We start from the raw sequence: 20,002 nt of genomic DNA, 5'->3' as shown, positions 1-20,002 counted from the left end.
ATACCTTTAATTTTCTATGTACATCGGGTATAGACTTTTCTTTCTTTTCTTGCTTAGTCATATTTATAAGGAATAATAAAAATCTCATGAATATAAGAGTTTAATGGGCCATGTTGGACTTGTTAATATAATTCTAACTTTGTCTCTTTCCATATGCACATATATATAACTTAAATCAACAATTTCATGCAATCCTACTCACGTTGAGCCTCACCAATTTCTGTCACTTTTTATTTTATTTTTCAATACAAGTATATCCCTTTTGAGAATGCTTTTGGTAGTCAATATTTTAAAAAGGAATGCATAGAGCATGTATATATGTGTATATGAGTTGTACATATGTGAATACTGATACACCACACACACACACACACACACACACACACACACACACACATATTCATTTACAAACCAAGTAGACTGCTTGTCTATTACCAGATAATTGGGTCACTTGACTACTGGCCATTAGAAGAAAGCGGCGACTAAGAAGGCATACTGTACCCTCTTGAGAACCCCATCCCACCTTGGGTGCAACAGCTATTCTTGACATATGCTGTGTTGGTGGGGTTGAGTTAGGGAGTCACACCTTAGTGAAAGGAGTCCTGAGATACTTCTTTAAAAGATATTCATATTACAGACATTGTATTGTATTACATTAATGTTACAGACATATTACAGACTAAAATCTGTATATATGTGTATCTACATATACACATGTATGTATATTCATATATATTTATTGTATGCTAACTATGAAGAGAGAAACAAAGCTTATACTTATTAACAATTTCATATAAAAATGTGTGTGTGTGTGTGTGTGTGTGTGTGTGTGCTTGCCATGGTCCCTAACAGCTCCAACAACTCATATTTACACAATTTTCCCATCTTCTGAGGGTATCTAATGGCTCTCAGATAATGAGACTGAATAGTGTACTCAATAGTAACAATTGTGCAGCCACCAAGCCACCAAACTCTTAGCAAGGGAATCTTCCACCATGTATTCTGAGCGGAGTATGGTCTATTAACTCTTTTACCTAATCTGTTAGGGTATTTCCTGTCATTTATTGTGTGCACTGGTAAATAATTTGCTGGTACAATGTCTGATAAATAATGCAAGTATAGAAGTGGGTCTGTCATAAGAGATAAAGAGCCTCTAGCTGGGAATCAAAAGGTGTGTTCTGTTATACCTCATGACTTTATCCAGAGATGGAAACTACTAAAGACTAGCAGGTCATAGAAGCTAGGGATATTATAACCATACTGTCCCCTGGGACCATTGCCCTGGTATACACAGGCATATCAGAACCCCAGGTACTCACAGGACTGTCTTCCTAAAGAGGTTGTGTTAGAATGAACTCACAGAAAGTTTTCCATAGCTTACTTCCAGTCTGTTTTTTATCTCATCCCTCCCAGCCAATGCTTGTTCTCCAATTAAGCAAGGCACACTTTGATATTTCTCTGTATCCATTTAACTGTTCTGCCTTATCTTTATTTCAAACTGTTATACCAGTCTTATTTGGTCTCCCTTCCTTTTCTCTTATGTGAGAAAAAATAATCTCTTTCCCTCTTTCTCATTTGGAACATTTTGTTTTAAGGGAAACTAGGCTCACCTGCTACATATTAAATCCAGAAAAATCCAGTACCAAGATTGAGCGCACTTTGAAAATGCTCCCATCACTCTAGTGGGAAACAGAGTAGATAGCCACCAATCAGTAAAGTGTATCTATCTAGTTAATTCAATCCTGCAGAGTGCTCATGTGACAATCTGCTTTTGTTGACATAGTTTTGACCCTTTTCCCATCAAGTAAAACTTACTTTTTAAATTAATTCAGATGTCCCTCTCCTATCCCATTGCCCAGAGTTTTCACAGGAACGGAATCTCCTATAAGGAGACTGGGTATTAGCTCTCATTCAGAGCGTAGTTATCCAGGATGCATGAAATTACTCCCTCTACACCAATCCTGTCACTCCCTTGGAATACTGAATATAAGTTGGGTTTTAAGGAGATAAAAGATGACTCACTTAAGTCCCAGATGTCTGCTTCTGACAAGAAGATGGGTGAGGATCAAGTATCCCTGCCTACTGGGAAAGTCAGGAAACTTTAGAATTGTAAAAAGACAGGTTTATTGCACTGCAGTGGATACGGAGCGCCCAGTCTTTTTCATTGATGATTAACTCAACTGTTTGAATTGCTATCAGATGAAGAAAGCAGAAGGCCTGAACTTGTGTGAAACTTCTTGCCAACTTTCTATCCGGAAGTCACATAGGACATGTTTGTTTTTCTCCATAGATTCGAACCAGTGTCCTTCCGGAACACAAGGACCCCCCGCCAGAAGTTGCGGTAGGTGCTTCCTATATTTCCGAAGGTACACAGGTCATTTGTAAGGTAATGGTTTGCATTTTCTCTGAATTCCTGCCTGCCTGCTAGCTGAAAACCAAACCAAACAAAACAATTAAGTTAGAAAAGCGTGACTATTTGAGGAGTCACCTGTCTTTTGTTGCTGAGTTGAATAGAATTCAAAAGAGTTTTGTATTTACTTTAGAGGGTGAGGGATGAGTAGGACATTGTCCTACAGGTAGCTGAGTTGCAACTCCAAGTTGGCACTTCTGGACTCCTACAGGTTAGGGAAATTACATGTGTTGGCGGCAGCATCACAGGGAAAATAGCAGAGAACTAGTGAGGGCAGGGTGCTGCTTTCTGCTGTTAAAATGAATGCTAGGACACAGATCAAGCAGTGGGCTACTCTTTGTAGGGCTGAAAACCCACTGAGGTTCTCCTGACACATGTGAAGCACTGGGTCTCTAACCTGCAGAAGTTGAAAGAACAAGAGAGTATGAGGGGGACTAGTGTTTTCTGCTTAGACAAAGCCTGAGTTGGAGGTGGCAGAATTTGAAGAGACAGCCCTGCGAGCAGAATCCCTGAGCCTCTTCCCTCAGAAAGGAATAGAATGAGTGTATCTGAAACAACTGAAGCCTATTTAGAAAACTTACAGGGACCTGACAGTCTTCTTCCACTGAATGAGAGGAGCACAGGGCTCTGTGCTATTCATTTCTTCTCATTGAAAGCAGCCACTTGGCGACATACCAAGGGAATATTTCAAAAGCACGCACCAACGTGAAAGCTGACTGAGCAGAGTGCCAGTTCTCAGAGCACCTGCTAGTGCAGAAGGAGAAGGGGGAGCAGGATGGCGCTGTTCTTCACTTTTATTTTTCCTAAGAACTTCTTAGAGGTGGCAAGATGAAAGACTTCCATGGATGAATTCAATCTTCACCATTGGCTTTCATCTACCTTGAACCCACCTCAGACTTTCTAGTCTAGTGATGGTGGGTTCTCAGATGACATGAGTAGTTTATGCTTTAGTTTGCAATGTTCCAAGAAAGTTCTTTCCCTGTTAGGGAAGATCCACAACCGGGGCATTGCTGAATCTGGGTGCAACTCTCTGCTTGCTTGTTCTTGTCTCAGGTTTACAATCACCATTCAACCAACAACACCCCCATCTTATAGACGAGGCCTCAGAGACATGTTCTTATCATACCTTTTAGACATCCTTCATAAAACCGCAAATCCATTAATATAACCAATGCAGTGTTAATTAAAGACTTTCATTTATTTACTGAAGTTCAAGGACTGAGTTGGTATAATTTTCTACTCTAATCCCCAAGTTGCTCTTGTTCTCAATTGCCCATAGCTCTAGATCCAATAATATCTTTACTTAAGTGTGTTAAGTCTTATTTATGTTTTATCAACTTGTTGTGGAGCCATTTTATTTATTTTAAATGCCGAGTTTCTGATCTTATTCTCTTCTGTCCTGTCTTCCTGCCTTTTCCCTTGCCAGTCATGTCTCTGTAGCTCCAGGCACGGCAGGAAGTTTAACATGTTTGTTCCCTTTCTATAGCTCAGGCTATGACATAGAACAGTAAGGGACAAGGGCTGCTCTCTTGCCAAGGTCAGGATAGGGCCCTATTTGCTGGTTTTTACACTTGTCAGAGTCCTCATTGAGACTAATACAGAAGTGGCAACTGTCCAGTGGAGGTGATTTAGAGACCCAGACTTCCCTAGCATGTCAGCTATGGCTCAGGGTCAGCCACTTCACTGTCCTACCCCACTCCAACCTTGTACTCTTATTGCTGAAATTCACTCTAAACCGGTGGCTGCAGATGAGCCCCATTCTGTGCTACTGCTTGACCCACTCAATCTCCTCTACACTTACTGTGTCACGTTAAAGTCCCGCAGGCACCTTCACTGGTGTGTCCTCTCTTAGCTCAGCTTTTTCTCAACTATCCCTTCATACAGGACACAAAGACACTCAACATTAGATTGCCCCATGATTTCCTAAGGAGAACATCCTGGAGGAAGGTAGTTTTGATATCTCTCTTCTTTACAATTGACCCATTTGTTTAGGACAAAACTCTTCTTGCCTTGGGCATATACATATTTTCTTGGGAAACATTAGGGAATAGCCCTAGCTTCTAGGACTGAAACTCTCTAACCTTTCCTATTAGAAGCCTACATTTTTGCTAATTTGACATCTTGGGGTGAATGCTTGGCCAGTTCTGGTAAACCCTCTTCCCTTTTAGAATTTTTCTGAGAGTCCTGGTACATGAGGGACTTAAGATGGGGTGTGTTTGATATTGCTTTGTTATTATATTTGCTATTCTTTGATAAAGACTCAGCTAAAATTCCTGGTCCCAAATAAAAGTCCTAGTTGGGATTCTGTGACATGGATGTTATACCAGTCAGGAAGACATTTGTTGAATAAATTGACAAACTGACCTAAAGTAATGAGTTAGGTTTTTGTTTTATTTATTTTATTTTATTTATCTTGAAAATGGTTCCCAGTACTGTAGGCACACAGAAAAAAAATAACTTCGAACATGAGACTATCCATTTCTCTGCGTCCTTTCATAGGGTATTGTGCAATCTGACCACATTGGTTATCATATTCCTCATCTTCCTGCTTGGAAGAGTAAGTTGCCAAATTTTAGGTCACAACGCTCTTTCAGTTTTAGAAAACATACTACCTGCAAATTCCTGCTCATTATTCTGCATTTTATGTGTCTCTGAGAAGAACTGAGTCCTTAAAGGAGATTCCAGGAAAAGTATCTCCTTAAACAACAACAATAAAAACACTACTAGTAATGAAAATGTGGGTATTAGGTTTCTGTAATCTTTCCACACTCCTAGACACTGGACTTATGATAAAACATGACTTCTTGACTTTGCTCAGTCTAATATTTATAGTTTTATATCAAGATTCTTTATTAAAATACCAAAGAGGAATTCATTTTGGTCTACATTGTTTCTAGAGTCATAAGAGAACAAATTATGGACAAAACAGAATACTCTAGAAATGACTGTACTAATATAGAAAATATAATGTGTTTTATGACATCAGCCCCCAAGAAAATTGCCTAGTGTAACTGCTGAACCAATTCCACACACAGGAAGAATGGGCTTAAATAAGGAGGAGTCAACATAGCTTGAATTCCTGACAGACTGAGTCATGTTATTCTGTACAGTGAAAATTTAACACATGTTTAATACATATCCCACCAATCTTCAAGATATTTCTTTGACAAAATTGTCTAAGCATTTAAGTTATTGGTCAAGAAGACAGTGCCCATGGTGACTCTGTCCTTACTATATACTAAGAACACTTATTCCAACATGAGCTAAAACCTTTCAGTGTAATTCCTACTATTATGTTCCATTCATTTCTGAGCACACTTAGGCAACATTTACTCGATGTATCCAAGCATTTTCCTGATGGCTTAGTCAAATAGATACCAATTTGTGTCCTTAAATCTTCTGGACTGTATTCATAACAAATACGTAATTCATTAGCAAAAAACCTAGCACAAAGTACTGTTTAGTTTTGAGGTTATTCATAAACTCTTAATAGTTAGCATGCGTTATTTTCTTTATGATGCTGTTTTCAGTATTAACAGTTATTACAATGGAATGGGACATCATGCAACCATATTTCTTATGGTTGACAGTGAAGACAAAATGCCCAGGCTATAAAATTGTCTTATTCTGTAATTATGTATGCATATATGTATATGTATATGTATATGTATATGTATATGTATATGTATATGTATATGTATATGTATATGTATATGTATATGTATATGTTTGTGTATATCATATATGTATACACATACATGTGTATATATCACAACAGTTGTATATCAACTTCTGCTTTTCAAAGGCCTTCAAAATTTATACCAACAATCCTGTATATGACTTTGTAAGAATAGGTCAAAGTATCACTTATAAGCTCATTTAATCTGCAATAGACCAGTGTCCAGTCAAAATGAAATGAGTAACATATAAGATTTGCCACATAAGTCATTTAAAAATGTCCAATAGCCATATTTTAAATAGTTCAAAGAAACGGACTAAATTATTTATATTTTCATTTAACTCACTATAAGTAGTATATTCTTAAAATATGTTCAATATAAAAGTCCATGCTCCCTTTCTTCATGGTAAGTCTTCTAAACCTGGTAGACATTAAAATTTTATGGATCCCTCTACTTGGTGTAGTCACATTTTAAGCTATTAAAGTAGTAGATAACCCCTTTGAGAGAAACAGCTCTGTGTAGCACTTGGAATATCCATTGAGTGAAGACTTTGTGAGATGAGCTTCCTGATGGAGGTTTGGCAGTTGTGGTACCTAGGCTGACTTCCTTAGTAGTGAACAGTGGAGCCATTGTGGACATAGAGCAACATAGAGCATGTGGTTTCAAGTCTGATGAGCTGTCTGTCTATCTACAACACTCTGCAAGTCCCTACAATGCACTGAAGAATAAACTTTTGGTCTCACATTCCCTGTGATGAGATGTCAGGAATAACCATTGATAACCTCTTTTTACACTCTGGATATTATTCTCCAGCCAAATGAGTGATTGAAATGATATGCTGTATGCTTTAACGATCATCTTCCCCAGGCTGATACTTGTGAGTGTTGTATTGTCGTGAGCAGGAAAGGAAGGTCAGAGTTATGAGGTGTGCAAACAAAAGATCTATCAGGACAGGAATTGCCATCTGTGCTGGAAACTTGGCACAACATACTGTGGATGAAAAGATGCTTGGCAGAGAATCAAGAGACTAGAATTCCAGTGTTACAGGATATTGGATATTTGGACCTGTTTCTAGTTAGGGTATGGCACAGCCATTAGCACACAGCTTTAACCCCTCTGGCTAGCATACAGACATACCCTTTGTACTTATCTCTAATTTCAAACAATGAAGGTAAAGTTAGTTTGTCGAAAGAAGCACTCATGTTTGAAAATGTTGTCTAATGGCGTGGCAGACAAAGTGATGAATCAGAGAAAGATTTGACAAAATAGGATATTCCCAACTCTCAGAAGAAGAGAAAGGGGAGGGAAGAAACTTATGGAAAAGACAGAGGGTAGAGGAAGAAGAGAATATAGTCTAGGAATACAGTAGAGTTTGTGGAGACTATACAGTAGAGTTGAGAGGGAGAGTAAAGCAGCACAGAGAGGGAAAAGGAGGCAGTTTTACCAGGAGAGTTTTACAGAGATGGATTAAAGATAGAACAAGTTAGACACAGTTAAACGTGGAATGAGCAAGACAATGAGAAGTCAGAAGATTAGAAAAGATTGCCAGAGTTAGTTTTGAGTGCAACCAGAGCAATTCAGAGGCTGAGAGAAGCCAGATCGAATCATTAAGTGTGGAGAGGAGTTTGAGCCGGAGCAGCTGAGTTGAGCCAGCCAGCCTGAGCTCAGAAAGAACAAGAAATGGTAAGCTTATTCAGCAGCAAATCTCAGAGGCCTAGCTTAGAATGTACTGAGGCTAGAAGCTTGCAAGACTAAGCCTAGGTTACCAGATGGAGGCAATAACCTTCCAAGACAACAATTACAGAGACTAAAAGGTACTTTTACGTTCTAACTTGGTCTAATATGGCTTCCTGAATGCTATCTGTTGTGGCTGTGTACAGGACATATCATTCTTATGGACTTCTGCAGCTCTTCCCCCTGATTACAGGCAGTTTTGAACTTCTTGTAAATACCTTACATATCCTAAAACAAATCTGAGCAAATTGGAATCATAGGAAATATCTTCTCAACAGCAGTAACTGCATAAGACTTCATATCCTTTACATCTTAATTTTTAAAATCTTATCTAGATTTACTTCTGAAACAAGCTTTTTCTTTTGCATATATATTGTTGTTTTTGTACTGCAAATATTTTTAACTAAATAATAATAATCCTTTTCCTCTTCCTCTTCTTTCCTGTCCTACCCACTTCTCCCCTTCTTTTTTGTCCAGGTTCTCTCTCTCTCCTCCCCCTTCCTACCACTCCTCCTTCTTCTCTTTTATCTTCTCTATGCCTCTTCTTTTTCCTCTCCTTTAAATACTCTATCTTTCCATAGAATTTTAGATGTGCAGAAGATGTATCTAAGGCACCAGACCCATAGGTACAATATCTTAAGCCCTGTGTTAGTGTCAATAACGCACTGTCTGCTTTCCTCACTGAGCTAATGGTTTGTGTTGATCACTTAATGCTCAAAATGATGCTCTGCATTCTTATTGTTGTGCATTGTCTACCGTTTTCCCCCTCTCTGTGGGTATTCAGATCTTTTCTCAGAGAGAAAATTGATTTTGCTCTAATTCATTCTCTTCCAATGTGTCCAGTGAGTGTTCATATAGGTGGGTGTTTTGTTCTCTAATTTGGAGTTGGGGATTGGATAAATCCTATGTTGACTTATATTGAGGTGAAACAAACACAAATAACAATATAAGAAAAACAGAATGTAAATGCATTGGCAGTTATCCTGTTTGGTGTTACAATGTAAAACCATAATATACTATTCTTAGAATAAAATAGAACCCTAGGAAACATCATGGAGGAGGGAGCAGAAAGACTGTTAAGAGCCAGAGGACCACCAATTCTGTTCTGTAGCTGCATGTCTTAAAAATGTTCCCTGGAGAAGACTTGAACAATGACATATCAGCAATCTTGCTAATATGAAATCTCGTAGGCTATCACCCCTAGACAGAGAACTACAGACAACTAATGACTGTTCCTACTAGAGAATTAGCCTTTTATAAGGATGACCTTCCTAATTGGAGGTCCAGTGCAAAGTGGTCAACCCTAAAACCATATGCACAGAAGCAACAAAAATAAAAAATAAGCTCAGCAAACACACACAGAGGCACACACAGTTATATACTGTATTCATGTATTTGCCCATATATCATATATAAGACATAATAATAAATACATATGGAAATTGTAACTTTATGGCTAATAAGACTACCAAAATATCATGCCATATATACTTTGCTTTATTCTAAAGTCATCTAGACCAGATCTGCACAATTTCAAAATGTAAGTAAAACAAGCTTAGAAAGTTAGTGGCCTTGTGAAATTTATTATCTGTTTTAGATATATTCTCTTGTTTGGTGTAATAACAAATCATGAATATTATACATATAAATATACATAGATATAAACAAATATAACTGTATCACTATAATTTTGCATTAGCATTATGTGTTTTCCCCTCTGCATGGGTATCCATGTATGTATATGCATATAGATACATACATACATATATACATTCATACATTTATATATACATATGTGCAATGATAAAGAAGTTATCAGTTCTAGTTTTGGGGGCATAGAGGGATTAGAAGACAGGGGGCATGGGGTCTGAGGGAGGAAAGAGAAGGGGAAAGTGATTTTATATCCTAATTAGAATGCAAGTAAATAAAGAAAAATAAACAAAAATGGGAATTTTGGTATTCCATTTAATCCAACATGGATTCCTAGATAAAATTAGGTTTTGAATAAAATAAACTTTTGTAACTGAAAACCTTCTGTTTTCATTTGGCTGGCATGCTATCAGGCCATTGCCAATACTAAGATTCAATGTGCCTTATTTTGGAAAGCTCTGACAGTGTCCCCTGAGATAAAGCCTGGGCTGACAATTGCAGTGGGACTGCTTGTCTCAGGGTTATTGTCCCTGGCACTCTGTGTACATGCCCTCTGTTTCTGTTGTTGGGCTGTCTCTGATACTGATCAGTTAAAGAGCTGCTTGTGAAGGGGCTCCTGGTCCAGCAGACGAGACAGTCAGTGCTTGTGGTCACCAAGTTTGCTTGCACCTGTGCCTTATGGCGTGTCCATAGCTCATGCCTAAAAATAGCCATTCCACCTGTCTGTCCATCTGGCTGAAGAATTCCAGTCTGGGACGATTGCTACTTTATAGTTAAAAAGACCATCATGTTATTATGTTTGCTTTATTCTACATTCCTCCAGACCTACATGATTTCAAAGGGTACATTGAACAAGCTTAGAAAGTTAGGGGACTTGTGAAATTTATGATCTGTTAAGAATTTTGTTATAAGTGAATAATGAATGGAATGGAATATAAGAATTTAAGTTAAAATCCCTAATTATCAGTGAAAGATAAAATGAAATATATAATCAATACATATACACATAATAAATATCATTATAAAATATTTATACATTGTGCCCAATTTCAAAACACACGCACACAAACACACATACACACAAACATACACACATATTCAAGTTTGTAACGTGGTCTAGAGAGATGGCTAAATAGGTAAGAAAACCTGTTATTGTTTCAGGGGACCTAGGTTTAGTTTCCAACTTCCATATGGCAGCTCACAACTGTTTGTAACTCCAGATCCATGGAATTCCACATCTTTGTTTCTGTGGGCACCTGCACTCACATGTATATACCCATCCCCAAAAACACATATGCATAATTTTAAAATCATAACAAAATATACATTTACAAAGATTTAAAATGCAAATTGGTGGAATGACATTTGCTATATAATCTGTACGGAATGGTTTTCATTTATTCTCATTTTGGTGAGTTACAGTGATGTATAAATAATTGCATAATGAGCTTGTCTCCTTCGTGAATTAAAATAACTTTACCTGGGTGTCATGGTTGGTACATGACAGTTCTTAGGAGGCTGAGACAGGAGGATAACTGTATGTTCAAAGCTCTCCTGTGCTATTCAGTGAGTTCTATGTGATTCATGGAGATGTGGTCTGAAAAACAAATAAATGAGTCACTTGCTTGAAAGCCGGGGTCCATCAGTGTCAGTTAACATTTTGTTCTTGTATCTAGTGTATATTCAGTCGGGGGAGTATAAGAGAAAATAAGTGTCTTTGTCGAACTTCAAATCTCAACTATTTGTGGAGGTTTGAGATAAGCCATTTAAATATATCAGCTAGTGTTCAATACAAGTAGAGAAAAATAAGCGATGAATAGAGAGCCACAGAGAGTATCTGAGAGTGCCTTCTGTCAGCGCCTGCTCCAGGGGCTCTCTGTAGGAGAAGTTGGTGCCTCTGGCTTGCTGAATCCTCTGCCCCTGTTAACAGTCCACAGGCTCTGTGTTGATAAAGCCACTGTGTTGGTTTTCAGCTTAGGTTCACTCTTATTTCCTTGCTCCTTACATGCTTTCGTTTCACTCATTGTTTTTCCATCTAACAGTATGAGCTCAGAATTTCCAGGCCTTGGTGACTGGGTGCTTGTTATGAAATACAATGCAGTGATATAATTGCGGTGTAATGCGGTGGGAGTGAGGAGTACCTGGCCGGCCCATGCTGATGTGTCTCCCTGAGACAGACCTAGTATACACTGTAGGGGAAGAGAGTGGGGACCTGGAAGGGGTAGAGACAGGAGCGGGGGCAGAAAAAGTGGAAGAGAGGCTGGCTGGGAGTACTTGGGGAGCGAGAGAAAGGGAGGTAGGGAGAAGAGAGGGAGGGAGGAAATGAGGGAGAGAGGGAAAGGAGGGAGGGAGGGAGGGAAACAGGGAGGGAGAAGAGAGGGAGACAAGGAGGGGGCACAGGGGAGAGAGAGGGGGAGATGAGGGAGGAAGGGGTTGTGGTATAAGTAGTTCTCCTTATATGCTGCCAGTGCTGTACCTGGCTGGCACCTGGTGGGTAACAGGCAGTGATGATGACTCAAGTTGTTGGTAGGTAGCTGTTGGGCAGAGCATGGCAGAATTGTCTATAAGCCAATAGTGCATATACAGGTATTTTGAACTTCAGCTTTTCTAGTTGGTGCTAACATTATTAGAGTTGTCAAGCCGGGCGTGGTGGCGCACGCCTTTAATCCCAGCACTCGGGAGGCAGAGGCAGGCGGATTTCTGAGTTCGAGGCCAGCCTGGTCTACAAAGTTAGTGCCAGGACAGCCAGGGCTACACAGAGAAACCCTGTCTCGAAACCCCCCCCCAAAAAAAAAAACCATTATTAGAGTTGTCTACAATTTCAAAACCAAGTTGTGTTTTCAGATGTCTGTCTTTATGCCTTTTCTGTACCTGTTCCTCTAAGGTAGCATTTTCAAAAGAGATTTACGTTTTTTACCTGGGGCTTGGAAGATGACTGAGGACTTTGCACAGGGCCTGGTCATGGTTCCCAGCATGCACAGGGCAGTTCACAACTGTAACTCTCCTTCCAGGAAGTATGGTTCCTTCTCCTGGCCTCCATGCTCACTCAAATGACATGAAAGCGTGCACACAGGCCACACACCTACACATTACAAAAGAAAAAATATAACCTGGATTTCAATTTTTCAGTAATCACTCAGTACACACATACACACACACACACACACACACACACACACACAGCCTCTTTTTATATGTAGAATGATTTTTTATTTTCTTATGGAAACATTCAACTGGTCTCAGGCATTCAAACATAGTCTGGAGCAGAGCTGTGCCAAGAGGAAACCTGAGAGAAGCGCTGTTGTTCTGCTGTGGGACAACACAGGCTGCCCGTTATCAATGGCTAGGTGATGATAAGGCTTGATAATTTTATGTTTAGCCATTGCCCTCAAGAAAAGTGAGAAATACACCTTATGGTATTTATGCCATAATGTCACATTCAAATCAAAAGCAGCCAGGAGCAGTGAAAAGATTTAACCCTGAGACAGAAAGGACCAGTTTGCAGTTTTACTCTTTATATAGAGTTGAAGAGCAGATGCCCAATATTGACTGGTAAACATGACACCTGGTTGTGAGATGTTTAAAAACTAATTTTAGAAAATATAACAGAGATGCTGTTTATTTCTGTGGGTGGGTTGAAATTGTCCTATGCTGCTAAACAACAACAAATGGAAGCAAAGCTTCTAAATGCTTCTGTGATGGAGAGAAATATTGTCTTTCTATTTATAACCTTCACAGAGCCCGGTGTAAAAATAGCTCCAAGAGGCAGATTTTCTCATGTCTTGACACAGAGTTGCTGTTGCCAGTGATTTGAGGAACATCCTGCCGAATACTGAATGTTTAGCACCCTCTTTGACACCAGTTTTCTTCTGGGGAGGAAATTAGAGTTAGTAGTAAAGTCCTGACTGCTGGGTCTTACCTTCGTGTAACTTCCCAGACCGTCAATATCTGTCTTCGACGGAGCTGATATTTCAGTATTGTCTTTCTGTCATTGAAATATGTGAGTGCTAATTGATTCAGTATTTCATTCTTTTCATAATGAATTCTCTGTAATTGGCGTGAGAGCCACCACAACAAACTTTAGGAAGAATCCCAGGAATTGATGGAAACCATTCTTTCTTATTTTCAGAGAAGCTTCCTGGGCTGTGCCAGTTTTAAAGTTGGGGAGCTGCTGAAGTCCAAGGAGCAGCTGCTGTCCCTGAGCCTGAGGTGAGTCTCTCTGTTTTCATGTTGGTTAGTTAACACCCAGGTTTGGCCTCCGCACCTCCCTCGAGAGTCAAAGTTCTCACAGGCAGAGGACTGGAGATCCCGGTAAAGGACGGCAACTCCAGTTCCCCCTCAGAATTGCTGCCAGCTGCAGAATTATTAGTCTGCATGGGAAAAGAAGTATGGAGGGAGTAAGGGGATAACATTCTTTAAAAGAAAGCAAATGCAAACTGTGATCATGCTGTTAAATAATTTGCTCTAATAAAAATGTCACTGTACTCACGAGTAAGTTTTGTGATTGAAGTAAGTTTGGTGTGATGTAGTAGCTTCTGATAGGAAAAGCGAGCTGACTTTTCAATGTCCCACCTGCAGCGCTAAGCCTAAAATCCTGATAAATTGAAGCAGATCAGTAGATCCTAACTCATTCTGGGCATCATTTGTTTTGATATCAGAGATGTATAGTCTTAAAAGGTTGTAGAGTATATTTATACTAGGAAAAATACAGAATGAGTATTTCTTTTTAAAAGTAAAATAAACACACACATATACTCACAATCACACATATTTATAATTTTTTTCTTTTCCCAAAGAACTGCTTGGAGCCAACAATTTATTTCATTAAATTTAAGTAATTTTCATTCAATGAATTTCCTTACGCCGTACTCTGTGTCTCTTGGTGGAATTTGTATTCATGTGTTTTCCTTACTTTAGTTTCTCAATCCTGATGTGTCTGCTTTTGATTAGGAAATATATAATTATACTAATATATATTCTAATATATATTCTCAGGCAGCAAAGTATGACTTCAGTTAAGGTTGCTGCAGTCTCTGTAGCTTCTGTCAGAGAAAACCACACTTGGCTTACCCACAGCTTTCTGGTGCAATTGAGGAACATTCATTCCTCATCTTATGCTCTCTCTCTCTCTCTCTCTCTCTTGTTCTCTCTCTCACTCTTTCTCTCTCTCTCATCTTCAACATGCTATACACTAGTATACATTATATTCAATTGAAGGAATGAAACAGAAACCAGAGCTTGCATTTTGAAGACAGCCTCTACCCATGTAGCCTTGGCCAACTTTGGAACTTGCTCTGCAGACCAGGCTAACCCTCAGACTTGCCTGCATCCTCTTGCTTTTCCTCTTAAGGGATGATATTAAGAAGTCTTCAGTGCGATAAAAGCTAGTGAACATACAGACTGCCTTAGAGAGTATGTATGGAGGGTCAAGTTTAAAATACTAAGGAGAAAAAACACAATGCAAAATCTTTAGAATTACATGAAAGAGGAGTCCATTTCCATTTTGTTCTAAATGTCTGATTCCTAGTCATTTAATTGTGATGGTATGAAAAATATTAAATGCAACAAAAATAATTATTTTCTAGAAAATATTAATTTTCAAGCTAATTTTGAATGGCCAGTTTTTTCACCTTGTTTTTGTCATATTCATGGAATTCCTTCACTATGAGCCAGGTAGATTATACCCTACTGTAACCTGTGTATTTTTCACACAACATCTAATTGTTCCGTTTGTTTTTATGATATGATTCATCTTATTTTGATGTACTGTCTCTGGGATTCTGAGTTGGAAGATCATTAGCTTGGGGTTAAGGAACATTCTTTGTTATTGTTTTCCTTTGCTTTTTCTATTTATTTGCACTGACTATTTATAACTTTCCTTCTTTCAATACTCCAGCAATTGCTTTTAAACAATAGAATGAAACAATTCTACAGAAATAAAGACATGTTTGTAGACAGCCTTCCAGGTTGCTGATGGTACTGTTTGTTTCACTTCCTCAAACCTGAAGGTTCTGACTGTACTTTTTCTAGCTCTTTGGGAACTAACGGGTAATTTAAATTCTACAACTCCATCTAACTCACTAACTCACAGGAGCCTGTGTTCAGAGTGGTTTCTCTGACATGTTCTTAGAGCTGGACATCAAGTACGTTACATTGTTTTTCTTACTGAAAACTTAAAGAGGAAAGAAATATACATATAATTTATAGATTTAGTCTCAAATTTCATTTGTATATCTTTTAAGTTGTAGAGTAATATTGTTGATATATACATATTTGGGGAAAGACCTCTGATATATAATCTGGTTCCTATGTCTTTTTGATGTACATAGTACAGGGTCACCGGTTTGGAGTGTTCCAGCTTTCCAAATGGACTTGGTGTCTTTATTTAATATTGACCTCTATACTATTTTGTTAAATTGACTTGGTTTTGCTTGTTTATGAGTTCCATCTCGCTGGCTTCTTTAGTATGCTAATTCTGTTTACTAATGGTGTTTTCCAGTTTGATGCTGTGCAGTTCTGATTTCTGTACATCATATGATTGACATAGAATTGTTTTATAGAAGATTATAGTTTTAATTTTGGCAGATATTGAATGATCCTATCTTAGCGACCAAAGCTATAAGAGAGCATGCCAGGAACAGCAGAGTACAGTGCTCCGTGCTGAGAGTGTACTGGGGGTGGCTCATTGATCCTTATCAAATTAACCTATGATGTTCTTTAATCCATTCCATTAATCAAATAGACATGGAAAACAATTTATTTAGCATTTTTGTAAAGTTACAATGTTCAAATAAGAGGAAGTTGACCTGAGTCCAGGCCCTTCTGATTGGAAAGCTATTGATTTCAAAGATGGACTCTTTTTCAACAAGAGACAACTGAGACCCAAGATTAAATGTCACATATCATATACTTGGTGGCTGAGTGGTAGCAAGGGCTTGAATACAGGACTGTCTCTTCAATGATTTACACCTGTCTGATTTCCTCACAGTACCTAGATTTACACTAGGTAGTAAGTAGATGAATATTAGCATGCTCTGGGGAATTAGGATATGTTTCCCATGGTGGCAGAAAATGGGACCCAACTGTTAGTTCAAAAGACAGAGGGGAATATATGCTATCTGTTCTAAGCAGCCACAGAAACATGGGCCCCTGGAGCAACTCAACAACATTTGCTATCCAAGTACCTGACAGTCAAATGTGTTTCTAGCTTGTCCCAAACCTTTGAGGCTATTCAAGCAGAGCTCAGGAATATTGTAATGTTTTCTACTGTGTTATAACAGAATGGAAAAATTTCAAAGTTTTGTTGCTGAGTGGGGCAGGCAGTTAAGAGAACAATCCATTGTTCTTGACATACTTATGCAACCACAACGGAAACCAACAACTACATGAATCAATCAAAGAGGTAAAGCTTTTCTGCTAGGAAATTCCCAGAGGGAGGGGGGGAAGGAGGGAGTGTTTCAAACTCCCCTGGGCTTTGTTCAGTCTCCCACGTCCTTCCATTCAGTATGTATTTAGTCAGCAAACACTAGGATTCTTTTTGCATACTATTAACAGTGACATGTTCTTCAGAAAATAACAGCAATAGCTGTTTTGTAGTTGATTATATTGATAACATGCTTAATGAATATCTATTAAGCATATATACTCCATGCAAGCACTGTGTTCAATACTAATAATGCACCAGGTGATTTTTTTTTTTTTTTTTTTTTTTTTTTTTTGGTTTTTCGAGACAGGGTTTCTCTGTATAGCTCTGGCTGTCCTGGAACTCACTTTGTAAACCAGGCTGGCCTCGAACTCAGAAATCCACCTGCCTCTGCCTCCCAAGTGCTGGGATTAAAGGCGTGCGCCACCACCGCCCGGCGCACCAGGTGATTTAATTCATGCAACACTGTTTCCGATTTACATCTACTTGACTGAGATCCCATGGCTTCTGGTTATATAAGAAGAAGAGAACTCAATTAATTTCTCAGCTTATTGTTTCTATCTTGCTGCCTTGTAGGAAAGTCACAGCCTTGAGGCCTTACTTATTTCTCTGCCATCTACTCTATTCTTAGGGGTCTTAATTTCTTGATGTTGTATCTTAAAGTTCAATTTTGCATGTCTGAAACAAAGCTGGGCTTCAGTAAATGGATATTGTTTGGAAATTTCATTTGTGATATTGGGTTTCTGAGAAAGTTTTTAATTGCTTTATATAAGACAAGTAGCAAGGATTTACTCCTAGCTAGATCCGTGTAGCTCGGAAACTATGATAATCTAAGCATAAAATTGCCTGTGGGCTGCTGTTGGCAAGTGAAATGCCCTCCATAGGCTCATGTGTTTGAACTTTTGCTCCTCAGTCCCTGGAGCTGTTTCGGACTCTGCTATGTAGGCTTTATGAGGTGGAGCCCTGCTGGAAGGATATGGGTCACAAGGGGAGGATCTTAAATTTTCATAGCCAGACTCATTTCCTATCCACTCTCTGCTTCCTAATTCCAATGCTGGATAAACAACCCTCTCCTATTCCTGCTGCTATGCCTTCCCTGCTGTGATGGACAGAGCCCTTCAAATGTAAGCCAGAATTAATCTCTCCTCACTCACCTAGGTATCTGTCCAGGGGTGAAAAATGGAACTTTCAGAGCTGTAGTGAGGCACAGGTTGCAATCTCTTTGAGTAACTAAAAACCAAATTCCAAATTCCAGTCCCTACACTTACATAGTAAGAGTTTTCTCCACTGAGCCACCTCCCTGGGATCTGTTTTCTTTTGTTAGCCTTTCAATTAGTTCTCTTACTAAAGTATAAATCATGATTACAACAGAACTACCTGCTGGTCCAACAAAATTAAATGTTATCTATGTCTAAAATATTTTCTGTCTTAAACAATATACATTAACTGTTATCCAACAGTTTAGGGAAGAATAGAACATTTCTAATTAATTTTAAAGGAGAATAATGCAGAATATTGTGGAATATGTCTACAGAGATGCAGATGACGGGGGTGGTATGTACTCGATTATCAACAAAGTAACCCTCACATCACTATTACCTGAGAACAGCACATCAGGATGCTGCTCGGGAAATGAGCATGCAGGAATCAGGGATGAGTCAGCTTCAAGTCCACAGCAGGGTGAGCCAGAGAAATGAGCATTCAGGAATAGGTATGAGTCAACAGCAGCCCCACAACAAGGTGAACCAGAGCCTGGGCTTGGAAGTGGGCTGTCTCCGAAAGCACTGAGTCCACAGAGCCTCCGTGTCCCCTGCTTACCTCTGACCTGCTAGCACAAACACACAATGTTTCAGCCGCAGCAGCTCAGAGACCTACACAGATCTCCACAGAGTAAGCTTCTCCAGTTTTTCTGTTATTTAATGTTCTAAAGGGCTGGACAGTGATATTTTTCCTGTTTTATGGACATGCAAACAGATCACTAGCAACTTGATTCTCTAAACTCCCACAAGCAGCGTCAGCAGGAAGACTCGAAAATGTCTATCAAGGTCTTCCCAAAACCTGTGTGAAATCTTTCATAGCAAGTTAGTTGACACTCAGTTATTTTGTAGACAGGAAGGCATCTCCAGACTGATACTTGCTGATCTTCTTGGATCCCTTTGGTGACAGAGCTCTCACACTTGCAGATAGGTGGATAGGCCTGCTATTAGAAACATATTTCTACTTCGTACCAGTTTTCAAATTGTAGATGTGTCGAAGTTCTCCTTTTCTATGGTGCTTTTGAAGGCATCTTCTCTACCTTATGTCTTCTTTTGTTCTTTATCAAAGGGCAAAGAGGTAGGACAAGGACTTTAGCTCAAGTCCCTTCCTTGTGACCACTCAAATCACCCCAGGCCGACTGCTCACTCTCTTTCTAATGTCTGTTAATAAAAATAACAAACAGTTTCTCTTTGTGGTTGGTGGGTGGGTAAATCAATAATAAATGCAATAAGGTCCCAATCCCTACCTTGTACTAAGGAAAAGCATTATAAATACCTTTCCCATTGCTTTTTGCTTTAAAGTTTCTTCAAACATTCATTAGTATTTTGTTTAGTTTACTTGAAATTATAACCTGCACAGTTCTCTAATCTGCCAATGGCAGAGGTGTGGACTTATCTTTATATACATGTAAAATTTCAATGATCAAGTAATGGATTCTTACCTGAACCCTAAATCCTGGCTTTTATCCCTTTGACATCCTATCTAGCATATACCACAGGGGAGGTCCCAATCAGAGGACAACTGCAACAGTTAGAATGAGAGTTCCTAGGAAAAATAAATACAAATTTTTTCTAATAATTTTATGAGCATAGCATTGAAATCAAGACAGAAATTTGTAAACTGTCACATGACTATAACTTATGCCTGGAATTATTTAAAAATAACTTTAATTTACTATTTAAATCTATAAAAATAAATTTTAATTTATTGAAGCTTAAATATCCTTACATAATTTTCTCCTTTGATTTCCTTTTTCTAACACTTCTTGATTTCCTTCTTCTAGCCTTTCTTATCTTTACCCTAAGGGAGATAGCATCAATGGTCTCTAACATGAGTCATCTTGTAGTA

General features: G+C 38.7%; 1 protein-coding gene across 5 annotated transcripts in view; it reads left to right on the top strand.

The window, feature by feature from the left end:
• The window catches only part of Inpp4b (inositol polyphosphate-4-phosphatase type II B), a 793,726-nt gene that overhangs the window by 509,110 nt on the left and 264,614 nt on the right, over positions 1-20,002 (top strand). For 2 of the 5 annotated variants that reach the window (XM_029480345.2, XM_029480344.2), the window contains exons 8-9: positions 2,291-2,341; positions 13,604-13,683. In XM_029480345.2, the coding sequence (XP_029336205.1) occupies positions 2,291-2,341; positions 13,604-13,683 (131 nt within the window). Of the gene's footprint in view, positions 1-2,290; positions 2,387-13,144; positions 13,475-13,603; positions 13,684-20,002 lie in introns of those variants that run through there. The other 3 variants (XM_029480343.2, XM_085843792.1, XM_085843791.1) reach the window with 3 other exon arrangements.

The sequence above is a fragment of the Mus caroli genome, unplaced genomic scaffold, assembly GCF_978045245.1.
Source record: "Mus caroli unplaced genomic scaffold, Mus_caroli_1 scaffold_10, whole genome shotgun sequence".
In the NCBI taxonomy this organism is placed as follows: Eukaryota; Metazoa; Chordata; class Mammalia; order Rodentia; family Muridae; genus Mus; species Mus caroli.
The sequence above is the reverse complement of the archived record's forward strand: the minus strand, read 5'-3'. Positions and strand labels throughout refer to the sequence as shown.